This window comes from Lepisosteus oculatus, chromosome 18 (genome assembly GCF_040954835.1).
Source record: "Lepisosteus oculatus isolate fLepOcu1 chromosome 18, fLepOcu1.hap2, whole genome shotgun sequence".
NCBI classification, from domain to species: Eukaryota; Metazoa; Chordata; class Actinopteri; order Semionotiformes; family Lepisosteidae; genus Lepisosteus; species Lepisosteus oculatus.
In genome coordinates, this window is record NC_090713.1 from 10,858,098 (window position 1) to 10,871,668 (window position 13,571).

Consider the following 13,571-nt stretch of genomic DNA (forward strand, 5'->3'; position numbering starts at 1 on the left):
AATGTGGCTTATCTACCATTTGCCAGTTACATGGAACAAAACAGACACAAAACTAAATGAAATAAAACATTATTGCAGTGTCTTGATTTGTTTTGAGATCGCTTGTACTTGTACTGAAGCCAGCAACACAGAACCAGTCAACAGAGCTGCACCCTCTGCAGCTGACCAGGTGCTCTCGCTGTCTGCAGATGAGGTGAGGAGATCTCTGCTAAAAGTGAACACACGCAAGGCTGCAGGACCTGATGGCATTCCTAGTCGCATCCTCAGAGCCTGCGCTAATCAACTGGCGGGTGTATTCACAGACATTTTCAACATGTCCTTGGCCCAAAAATAATCCCCACCTACTTCAAGACAACCACCATCATCCCAATACTGAAGAAAACTACAGTTACATGTCTTAATGACTACCACCTGGTGACACTAACTCCTGTTATCAAGTGCTTCAAGAGGCTAGTAATGGGGCTCATTAAGTACACCATTCCAGACATACTGGACCCGTACAAATTTGCCTACCGGCCCAACAAATCCACAGATGAAGCAATCTCCATTGCAATACACACTGCCCTATCCCATCTGGATAAAAAGAATACATATGCAAGATTACTATTCATCGACTTCAGCTCAGCTTTTAACACCATCATTCCAGAGAAACTAGTCAAGAAACTCAGTGCACCTTCTGCAGTTGGATTCTGGACTTCCTGACAGGCAGACCCCAGGCTGTCAGGCTTGGAAACCACAACTCCGGCACACTAACTCTGAAAACTGGGGTCCGCCAGGGGTGTGTGCTTGGTCCAATGCTCTACTCCCTCTACACCCACGTTTCTAAGGCCAACCATAACACCAACCCCATCATCAAGTTTGCGGATGACACACAGTTGTAGGTCTGATCAAAGACAATGATGAGAGGGCCTACAGGAAGGAGGTCAATCTCCAACAACCTCACCCTCAATGTCAGCAAAACCAAGGAGCTGATCGTTGATTTCAGAAAACAGCAAAACAGTCATGCCCCTATTCACATCAACGGGACTGAAGTGGAAAGGGTCAGTAACTTCAAATTCCTTGGCATCCATACTGTATCACCAAGAACGACACATGGTCTCTCAATGCCACTTATCTGATTAAGAAAGCACAACAGCGCCTTTACTTCCTAAGACAGTTGAATAAGGCTAAGATATCTCCCCAGGTCCCCACTAACTTTTACAGATGTACTACAGAAAGCATACTGACAGGTTGCATTAAAGTGTGGTGTAGGAGTTTTGTGAATTTACTGGGACAATTTATTAATTGTAACAGTAATCATGAGGTGATTTGTTATGACTATTAGAAAATCAATCGATCAGCGACGCACACACATGGATTCAATACATGAAATACATTTATTAATACATGAATTGTGCATATAAAACATATACAATAACAGTCTACCTGGATACAGATGGTAGATCTTACTGTGAGGGTTATCAAAGTGCAAGGCATATAATCACGAAGAGATGCAAAACACAAAGAGATACAAACAAAGAATATGCTTCAGTATACCATTCGGCTATACTATCATTAATCAGTTTCATTAATACCACTTCTACATTAGATACTCAGAAGTAAATACATTGCTCATGAATTAAGTTGATATCAACTTGTGTTGAGGTAACAATTGAATTCTCGAGATGCAATTAAGAACATTGTGTTTACTTATCCAGATATGGATTCGTGTTTCTCTAAACAGACACCAAAGACCAGCTAGCAGCTGCGTACAATCACTGCGGCGTTCAATAGGCGTTGTCTCGATGTCCTTTGGCTCGCGGTCAACCAGTTGGGGTGCAACTCGGAGTCGGAAGAATTAGGAGGAGAGATTTCTGCTGTGGTGATGCACCCAACAGTGCCTCTCTCAGGGACCTACTAGTAGTACAGCTGACTAATAGAAAGCCTCTATGCACAGAGGGTGACCGCGGGTCCGAGCAAGTCACTCTTTAGGGGGAAGAAACTCGGTTTGCTTCCGGTGTAGCGCTGCTGCTGAATAAAAACTTATCAGGTTGTCGACAAGAGTCCAAAAATATACTTCGGTGATCAAGTGAAGCGTCCATGTTGGCGGCCAGCGATTTACATAGGGCATTCCCCGAACACTTTGCTGAAACAAGGTTTCAGTCCCTATACAGACAACACTGTCCATCATATGATTGTCTAAGGGTGAGAAAATGGCTGGAGAAGCTAAATTCTCAGCTGTGCAGTCTTTTAAACCAGAACCAAGACAGATGGTGATTGGTCGAAAGTTTAGCGGGCATTTCCGACCCACGTGGAGTTACCACGCCCTGCAGGTTCCTGATTGGTTGATCAAGGTGAGTAATGAATAACAATGACCTCTGACATCTAGGACTGCAATCCAGATGTTCCCAAGAATCTCACCACAGAGATGAGGATGAGAGAGATGGGGCCTCATTTAGGAAAGCACAGCAACACCTAATTCTGTCTTATTAATAAGCATTGCTGCTACTGTGGTATGGCAGTGGTATGATTTGGCACATCTGTTGTTGTTTTGCACATTGCCTGTTGTCTCTGTCTTTCTTTTCTTACACAATTGTATTCTTGTCTTTTGTACTACTAACCATCTGAGAGCCAGCTAAATAGCATTTCATTATACCAAATACCTGTTTATGAGTATAATGACAATAAACTTGAACTTGAACTTGAAGATGAGACATTTACTACATCAACAGTGAAACATACCACTACACTTCCATTCACAACTCATAATATTATAATTTAACTAACAAACATTAACATAACAGCCTAGTCTAGCACAGCAGCAACAGAAAGAGCCATTAAAGGGAATTATTTACTCACATTTAAATATGTAAAATGAAACAATATGTCGCCCTGCACATTGAGGGGTCCCCTGGTGATCTCAGGTCTGTTTGCAGTTACAGTAAACCCTCAGTTTGACATGCTTCTCATAACACACTGTGGATTAAACACACAAAATCTGTTAAACAGGTATTTTGTTTGTAAAATCAGAAATGCCTTTCCTTTCCCTGCAATAATGAGGGAATTCACAAATATTAAAATAAGGTTAAAATAGTTTGAAAAATAAAATTCAGGAATATCAGTAGTGCACTATAGGGCTGGGTCACGTGCTTGATGGGTTTCATATGTTTCAGTGAATCTTATACAGTACAGTATATTTATGACACATTAAATATAGAGCTTGTGCTGTATATTTATGACATAAGACAATTTTCAAAGTGATTATTGTAATTCTTAAAAAAATGAGTCAAAAGATACAGAAAACAAATATTTTAGTATAATCTATATATAATTGTGTGTTTTGGGTTGAAAAAAGTCACTGCGATTTAACAGACATTCAACAATAATGGACCCCTTCCCCCATTAGTCTGTTAAACCAAGGATTTACTGTGGTCACCCACCCTTGTTTCTTGAATTTCATTATCGTTGATTATATTTCTCCTGTGTGTTACTGTACTGTTACTTTATTTTTATCAATCAAATACATGTGATTCTGACGGTAATTGGGTTCATGTGAGCTAATTAAGAATCACTGCTACAAGTGGGTGGACTCTTATCTACTATTAGTTTGCTTAAAATGTTGTAGAATATTGTTCACTTGGATGTTGAAGGTAGGATGTCAGGTCCAAACTATAAGGCAACAAAAGTTGACAATTTTTAAAGGGAGTTCTATAGACACTGTATATGTACTCTTGTAGTGAGTTTACTGTTCACATTCTGTTGTTGTATTAATAAATTATTTATTATGTACTTTTAATCCATGTGCAAATATTGCTTTTACTGTACCAATTTCTAATTGATCTGATAAATTCAATTATCACATCAATTCAGTGAATACATATTTTAAATATTTTTTTAAGAATAGTGTATTCCAGTAAATATTGTGACTCATTTGGCTTTTGCCACAATGGTCTGTCAACATCATGAATTAATTTCAGCTCAGCTTTCCAATATCTAGAGTAGTAAAGTAGTCTTCATTCTTAGGAATGGAAATATCCCCTGTGTGGAAACTCTCCTTATGACAGGGTGAGTCTGTAAGGCTGTGAGAGAGCAGAACATGACTATCAGAGGGACATTAAAAATGAGGAGCTGCTGCCTGGAGCTCTGATGGACTGTGTCTGTGACTGGACTTTATCTGTGTCCATCTGTTCTGATTGTGTCCTACTCTTGCAAATTTAAACCTCAATAGCTGGTGTCCCTATAAGAGATCTATCAATACACTGCCAGGGTTTCTCCTGCAGCCTCAGACTGTGTCTTTACTATCATGTGTTCTGTCTGTTTCAGGGTGGCTGCAGACACTGAAAGACAAACACAAGGAAGCTCTAAAGAGGAAGTTTGAAGTTGTGTCTGAGGGAATTGCTAAGCCAGGAGAGCAGACCCTCCTCAATGATGTCTTTACACACGTGTGGATAACTGAGGGCAGCTGTGTTGAGGTGAACCATGGACATGAGGTCATGCAGGTAGAGACCATGTCCAAAATCACAAAATCAGAGATCTGCTCCATCAAGTGCAGCGATATTTTCAAGCCACTGCCAGGACAGACAAGACCCATCAGGACTGTACTAATGAAGGGAGTCGCTGGCATCGGGAAAACATTCTCTGTGCTGAAATTTATTCTCGACTGGGCTACTGGAAAAGACACCCAGGACTTTGATTTTATATTTTTTCTTCCATTCTGTAAATTGAATTTGATCAAATCAGAAATGAGTTTACAGGAACTTGTTCAGTGTTTCTGCCCAGAAATTAAATCATCTGCTAATATTTTAGACCATTGTAAAGTCCTGTTCATCTTTGATGGTCTGGATGGAAGCAGACATCCTTTGAACTTTAGAAGAAACCAGATCTGCTCTGATGTGAAAAAAACAACTTCAGTGGACATTTTGATAATAAACCTCATCAATGGTAACTTTCCTGTTGACACCTCCATCTGGATCACTTCCAGAATGGCTGCAGCAGGTCAGATCCCTCCAGAGCTCATCAGCAGGGTGACAGAGGTCCAGGGGTTTGAAGACCAGCAGAAGGAAGAGTACATCAGAAAGAAGTGTAAGGAAAGAGCTCTAGCAGACAGAATAATTTCACATTTAAAGACACAGAGGAGTCTTTACATGATGTGTCATGTCCCTGTTTTCTGCTGGATTGTAGTTACTATTCTGGAGCACACATTAGAAGAGAACACTGGGGAGAGTCCAAGAACTCTGACAGATTTCTATACAAACTTTCTGCTTGTCTTACTGACAGCAAAGGAAGAGAAAGAAGAGAAAGAAAATGTCCTCAAGTCACATCACGAAGCAATTCTGAAGCTGGGAAAGCTGGCATTTGAAAGTCTGGAGAAAAACATAATTGTGTTCAATGATAAAGATCTGAAAAAGTACAACATTGATCTTAACAACTGTTCACTTCACTCAGGGTTGTTCAAGGAAATATTCAAACAAGATTCAGTCTTATTTCAGGAAAAGGTGTACTCCTTTTTACACCTGACTGTCCAGGAGTATTATGCAGCTCTGTATGTTCTAGGTTCCCATCAAAACAGCAATATTAACCCACTGGAGAAAGGAAACCCACCAGCTTCCACACTGTTCCACTTAAATGAAGTTGTCCTGGGAAAGGCCATCCAGAGCAGGACTGGTCACCTTGACCTGTTTGTCCGATTCCTTTTGGGAATGGGAATGAAGAACAACCAGGAGCTTTTGAAGGGATTCCTGTCACACATGCAAAATTACCCCAGTGACATCCAGAAAACAACAGAACACATCAAGAAACTCATTAGAGAAACGTCCTCTCCTGAAAGATGCATCAACCTTTTCCACTGTCTGAGTGAACTGAAGGACAAGTCTTTAATGGATGAGTTCAATGTGACTCTGGATAAAGTAAAACATTCAAGACAAAGACTTTCACCTTCCCAGTGTTCAGCACTCGCCTATTTCTCACTGCTGTCTGAGAAAGAGATTGATGTCTTTGACATGAGTGAATATGCTACATCAGAGGAGTGTACACGGAGATTGCTACCTGTGGCAAAGATAACAAAAACCCTTAGGTAAGTACCTCAGATTTACTTCACATACAAGATCCGAACTTATACTCTAGAACAGTTTTTAATTTTCAACATTAAATCCCTCAATTAACTATTTTTTACTTTTTAAAAATTATATATAAAAATAATTTGTTATTGATTGTATGGTACAATGTCTTAACATATATATATATAATATAATATATACATAAATATATGGCAGTTTGCCAAGTGAAAAACTCACAATTCATCCTTCAGACACTTCAGCTGCAGGTGTAATGCATCATGTTACTATTTCTATTCTGAGTTTTGTTTCTTTTTTTTGGAGCTGCTGGTCAAAGATGTACTTGACCCCCAGCTCTCATGTGCACGGTCCAGGGCCTCGCTCTCTCATCATGTGCTTTTACTTGTATGAAGTCAGGGAATTGGTGCTGCGGGCATCGAAGGTTCATGCCAGTTTCGAGACCTCCGTGTACTACTCATTTCCAGGGCAGCTGTTTTGGAAAGGGGTTTGGTTGGGCTGGGGGAGGCTGTAGGGATTTTGTTTTCTTTCTGACTTTTTTCTGTTAATTTTATGGTCTAGTTTTTTAATTATTTTGATATTCCACTATATCACTCTCCCTCATTGGCTAGTGTATTTTATAATATGCCTCATACTGAATTGCAATTAATCAAATTCATACAGTCAGCTTTGTGAGCTGGAATCTTGAAGGTTTAAATCATCCAGTAAAATGATTTAAGAATGAATGACAGCTGAAGGTAGGAATTGCATTCCTTCTGAAAACTTTGTCTTATCTCTGACTAGTTTGTGTCTGTAGAAATTGCACAAGTCAGACTTGCTACAGCCTGAAGCAGGCAAGGACTGTACAGATGAAGCCCCTATACCACACTGCAGTACACCTCCCACAGAAAGATCACTGGCCAGAGAAGATCGATGGGTGGCACTTGTAGTGCATTAGACATTAGAGAAAACATCAGCTTTATTTAATCTGTTGCCTTATTTCTTTAAATGCACTTAATATAGAATATTAATATCCAATCATTTAAATAAAGGGAATTTTTGGAAGCTGAAAATAAGTTTCTTAACATCATTAACAATATTGATTTACTATTTAAAATATGGCTGCTGGCTGAAATATATATATATATTTATATATGAAATAAAATATATCTACATAGCTGGTAGTGATTGCATATTCTACATTTTTCATATACATTGGTATGGCATTGTTTAACTCAGTCACCTGTGGTTTTCTTGGAAATATGCTTGTTTTAAATACATTTTGCTGTTTTTATTGTTGTAATGGAAAATGAAAGGCTTGTGAACTGAGTGATGTTTACGTTAAGTGGTAGTATTTTCACCTGTGAGACAGCTCTCGGGCTCAATTCCTGACCAATGCAATATTTTACTATCAAAGAAAGACTCTTTTTTTGGTAATAAAATACGATAATGTGTACTATACTGAGTTATTATTATTATATATCAGTGAAACAGTGAAATATTAAAATAATATACTATTTAGCAAAATAGTTAGCAAAATGTGAATACTGTGAGTAAAAATCAGTTCTACCAGATATTCAGAGAGAGTCAGAGAATTTAAAGATGCCCTTAAACAGAAATCACAGTTGAGGTTTTTAAACGCATGTTTGATTTTAAATACTTATCATTAAAGCCACTATGCATAATATATTTTATAAGTAAAATTTAAAATAAGAAAGAGGAATTAATAAGACAAAAATGACAAACTTTTTTTGATATTTTGATATTCTACAACAATCTTCCTCCTCCCACTTCTTCACCACTTTGATGATGAGGACGCTGGGACCCCTGCAGAGTGAGAAGGGGGGAAAAGAGGAGGAGAAGGGGTGTAACAGATGAAATATGAAAAAAGAGGGATTTGGTATCATGAGAATTTCAATGAGACAGGTCATGTTGCAGTATGAGTTATACTTTATCTGACCATCATGTTCTTTAGCATTTATATACATTTGGAGATTTACACGGTTTAAACTGAAGAGCAGTGCTTTTCACTGTAGCATGAACAGGAATCTGTTTCTCAAAGTGAGACTACTCAACCAGATAGCTTTAGTAAATTGGCAAATGTCTGTATTTTCAGATTGATTTCATAAAGCAAGATCAAATTGTATTTCGTTAAGTGACTACAGTAGCTCCAGGAACTCATGTATGAACTGGCTTCATCACTATGTTCCCCTCTCCACTGATAGGTGGCGTGCAGTGAGCATACTGGTGCACTTTGGCTGCCTTTGCATTATCATGTGGTTGCTACACATTGGTGGTGGTGGAGGGGAGTCCCCATTATCTGTAAAGGCCTTTGAATCGAATGTCCCAGCTGCAGTTCTATCCATTTTGAATACTCTTGAGATGTGTCAGTTTGCATCTATACAATCTGTAGGAAATGTGGTTTTCCTGCAGGAATTAAGAATTATTTATTATATATTAAAATATATGTCTGTTAAATATTCACTTTACATTCACAGTCTCTTAAGCCTTTTGAAGATGACTGCCAAGTTTCAAACTTTGTCACCACATTTGTACTGGGGGGTGTGTCTGATACAGCCCCCCCCCCCCCATAAGCAGCACCCAGGGGAAACCCATGTGAATGGGGAGAACATGCAAGCTCCACACAAATGGCCCACCAGGAATTGAACTCTTTCAATTGAGCTACCACAAATTGAGCAGTAATGAATGAGACTGGTTGTTCTACACTTTGTAGGGGGGCTGAGTGATGTCACCCATCCCTCATAAAAATAAGATACTAGATCTCAGAAATGGAAGGAGCACAAACACTAGTGCCAGGTCATGTAGGTGATGCCACCTTGCATCAAAGAGGCAAAAGGTAGCTGGATCCAGTTGCTCTGTGACCTGCGTAGGGGAAGACCATAGATGTCTGAGCTGGATATGCCCAGAGTCTGTCCTGGGAAAGTAGAAGTTTTTATCCGAGCATGAAGGTGGCTGGTGAGCTGCTAGTCGTGGCGAGCTGTATGGCCCTGTAATGGAGCAGGGTCTGCATGGCTGAATTCAAGTTCAGTACTTTATGTCCTTAACTAGCTGTATGGAAATTGATTCAGTGAGCTCATACAGTTAAAGAATACAATACAAACATGCAACATAAATCCAATAACAGAATGCATCCACTCTGCACATTCACAAAACACCCTAAACAAACACCAGTTAAAAAATAAATAACAGTGAGATAAATAACAGTGGGGCCTAAAGGAGCTGCACAAAAATCTCAGAGTTGAAGTGCATAGTTTATGCATCTCACAGCCTCCAGATAGGTGCTGTTACAGAACCTAGTAGTCCTTGTCTTAATAGACCTAATTTACTTATCAGAGGGGAGAGAAGTAGACAGAGGTTGGGCAGTATATGAAGGGTCAGTGAGAATCTTCACAGCTTTGCATTTCAGAATCCACAGAAGGAAAGTGACATCCTATAGTTTTGGAAGTGATATACACTACTCTCTCTACCTGTTTCTTGTCCAGGGCAGAAGTGTTGCCATACCGCACAGTGATGCAGAAGGTCAAAACACTCTCGATGACAGATCAATGTCACAATCTCAGGAAGAACAGCCTCTTGTGAGCTTTCTTGACCAAAATGGGTGTGTTGACCTCCCATTTTAGAGTGCTGGAGATGACAGTGCACAGGAACTTAAATTTTTCCACCATCTCTACAGCCTGACCTTTGATGAATAGTGGTGAGAGTGCTCCTTTGCTTTGCCTAAAGTCTACCACAAGATCTTTTATCTTGAAATCATTTATTTCAAGGTCGAGGTTTCACTGTTTAACTAATTGAGCTATTTTATTCCTGTATACTGACTCACCATTGTTTGTGATGAGCCCTATGAGAGTAGTGTCATCAGCATACATGACCATTTTAACTGAACCAGATTATGAAATAGTCATTTGTTTTCAGAGAGTAAATCATAGGTGATGAGACACCAAGGAGCTCCTATGCTCAGAGTGAGAGGCTTAGAGACGGTATCCTTCAGCTTCACCAGCTGATTCCTATCAGAAAGGAAATCCAGCAGTCAATAGCATAAAGTCTGATCAATACCACCATCTGCTAACTTATCCAAAAGCTGGAGAGGGAAGATCATGTTAAAAGCAGAATCGCAGTCAATAAATAGGATCTGGCTGCTTCTAGATGTTGAAATACAGATGCAGCCATTCAAAGTGCCTGGCACAGACACGTACCGGAGGTAATTGGCTATGGCCTCGTGCATCGTGACGCGCGTTGACGCAAAATACCGCGGTACGTGATTGGTTGACCGACAGGGGCACTCGTGGTGCGTTGGTCGGTCGTAGAAAGATTTAAATGTCTTTACTGTGCCCGTTTTAGTATTGAATATTTATATGGAATTTTACCACTGAAGGGAAATCTTAGTAGCTGAGCGTAAAAAGAATAGGAGCATACTGTAACGCATGTGAAGGCCATAAACGATATTAATTTTGGAACATAAACATACAGTATATGGCTGGTCTCGGTACTTTAAAGAAAAAATACACACCAGTATTCCATTTCTCCCTAAACATATTAAGCATCGAAGTCTTTAACTAACGTGATACCGGAGTCAACAAGCATACTTTTAGAATGTGATTAAAAGGGAATATAATATGGAATCACGTATCTAAAGAAATTAATAACGATATAATTATATTCATGTACCGCAACATAAGCTGGAATCCAGCCGGAGCCATGACTTTTTTTTTTAACAAACATTTCTTTGAAAAAATAAAACGTTTCCCTGGGTCAGAGATTAAATAAAACTTCACTCACACCAAACAAATTTATATTCCTAAATATCACAACGTGATCAGATTTAAGTCATTTTAATAACAATGAATAGTCACCTATGCATTACAATATAAACATTTATATTGATTTCAATCGCGTTTTGATTTAAATCGCAAAAGCGTGTTTAAATATATGTGTTTTTTCACAATCAGACAAATGCAACATAAATTGATATCTTTGTCTTCTAAGTATCTTAATAAACTTTCAGCATAGCTTTCTCCCCGTTTAGATTTATTTTTCTCGGGATCTTGGGATCAAACGTGGAAAGATTAGATTGTAATACATTTTAGAAAAGTGTAATCTGTACTAAAAAGCTGTACACCACCTGCTATAAAGATACATATTGTAATACTTTCGGGCTCGGATAGGACGGACACAAGAACTCAGACTTGCGGAGTTAAAGCAAGTTAAACCCTTGATTTTATATATCACCTTTAAAAGTGGCATCTCAAAGCAATACAGTAGATGTAAAAACAGTTAAAAGGACCACAGATTACAAAGTAAATACCCAACACTGATTGTACCCATCTGTCGTGCTAATTAAGCACCTTGAATTGAATTGAATTGAGAGAGAGAAGGGGGGAGGGCAATAGAGCACAGCCAGGACAGACAGGCAAATAAGATACATTCCACAGAATTCACAACAGCGACATATCATAAAACGTTTGCACATATTGTTAAATTATGACTTGTTTTTCAGGAAGTTAAAAAAACACTTGAATTACTTATCCCATCTCTCGAAATAAAATTATTATTTCGGGCAACGTGTTTTTTTTAATCCAACATTGACAGCCACATCTTAAATCTTGTCAGTCAGCTCTTTTTTCTCTATTTGAATTGTGGTGATTCAAACAACTTGGGATAACAAGTGGTTTCAAAGTCATCAAGCTCACAGAGCTTCAACAACAGATGACAATTTCCTTAGTCCTTCCTTAGTCTTCCTGAAGTTGTCAGATTATGAGTGAATAAAAGCATTTTATTAAAAACATGTTTGCGTTTGTTTAGGAGCTATATTATGTATTTTTCATATGTAAGATATAATGATGTGTTCCTGCTTACACATCGCACGACTTTAAAAGCTAGAAAAACAGGTTTTGATTCATATTATCTGGCGAGCCTTGTTTTGTCAAACGACAGCACACTCTCTCTCGCTTGCCTTAAACAGACAATACACAGGGGGGAGGGAAAGCAAGAGAGAGATGGGGGGTGTGATATGTTTATATGATAATGTGAATTCCCTCAAGTCAGGCACCTGTGAATTTGCAGTATTCCCAGAAAGAGCCGCATCCCATCCACTGTTCCTCCATAAAGCTTATGCAGCAGTGAAGGAATTAAATATGGAATTAATATGGAATTTAATATGGAATTAAACCGGTTTCACAGGTATTTTCAAAGTAGAAGGGGGCGAGATTTCCAGCGAAAGACACCTCCCCCCCTCCAAAACCCAGTAAGTACAGTACTTACTAGTTAAGAAAGCTAGGTGTTAGCATAAATTATTAGTAATCAATAATATTAAATTTAGCACTGTAATAAATTGTGCTAATAATAAATTATATTCTACTCTGAGAATGTATGGGGGAGGAAGAATGCCTGTGGTCTTTTCACATACTGCAATATTATGGAACCTCAATTGACTTAAAAAAAACAACAACTTTTTTTTGACAGCCGGTACAGCACCCCACCGCGCCCACACGCCAGCATTATATTCTCATGTATGGGTAAAATATGTTCATTGTCTTCCAATGAAAGAAGGGTTCCTTTCTCCATAGTCGGGAGACATTAGAAGCTTGCCACACCCGGACTGTTACACCAACGCATTAGCATGTTAAAGTGATTTCATTGAGGAGCCTAGCTTTCTTAACTAGTAAGTACTGTACTTACTGGGTTTTGGAGGGGGGAGGTGTCTTTCGCTGGAAATCTCGCCCCCTTCTACTTTGAAAATACCTGTGAAACCGGTTTTATTCGTCACAGCCAGCACTCCCGCAGAGAGGGGGGTTGTACTTGCAGTGCATCGGTATAGATGGGAAAGCCAGAGCCGACCGCTACGCCGCCCCCGTGTTCGGGGTGCTTATCATTCTCAGTGCATAACAAGGAAGATTAATAAACATAAACATAATCTCATGGTTAAATAGTCAAGTCTAGCCATGTGTGAGTCTAGTCTCACAGAGCTTCAACAGCAGATGACAACTTGTGAGTTTGATTAAGAATGAATAAAAGCATTCCATTAACAACGCATTTGCGTTTGTCTGGGTGCTGACAAAGTAAAAAACAATTACTTTTTGACAATGAAGAACTGTGTGTGTGTGTCTCTCTCTCTGATGGCTTTTGTAATCGTTTTTATTTTTAAATACATTTTAGCAAAGTAATGTACCATAAAAGTATTGTAAGACATATTTGGGTTAACATGTTCAGTGTTCAGTGTGTGGTAATTTGTTTGCTGTGAGTGAAGTTTTATTTAATCTCTGACCCAGGGAAAAGTGTGGTGTGGACAGCTGAGGAGAGAATGCAGGCTCGCGCTGTGTCCGTTATTCTTTTTGTCTTCTTCTGGCTTGGTCGGATAGCTTTTGTTTTTGTTTTATCAATAAAGTTTGATAATTGGCCAGTGAAAGCTCTGTTGTCCTTCACATGAATGCCTGAAACATTGTACCGAACCCAGGATTTTACAGTATTTTTTCTTTAAAATACCAATAACAGCAACATACAGTTTACATAATATGTTGATGTTCC

The 13,571-nt window shown here is 38.9% G+C and overlaps 1 protein-coding gene across 3 annotated transcripts in view; it reads left to right on the forward strand.

Annotated features, from left to right (window-relative positions):
- LOC107076225 (NACHT, LRR and PYD domains-containing protein 3-like) overlaps positions 1 to 13,571 on the forward strand; it is a 109,452-nt gene that overhangs the window by 14,164 nt on the left and 81,717 nt on the right. For all 3 annotated transcript variants that reach the window (XM_069180152.1, XM_069180154.1, XM_069180153.1), the window contains exon 6: positions 4,303 to 6,052. In XM_069180152.1, coding sequence (XP_069036253.1) covers positions 4,303 to 6,052 — 1,750 coding nt within the window. The remainder of the gene's footprint in view (positions 1 to 4,302; positions 6,053 to 13,571) is intronic.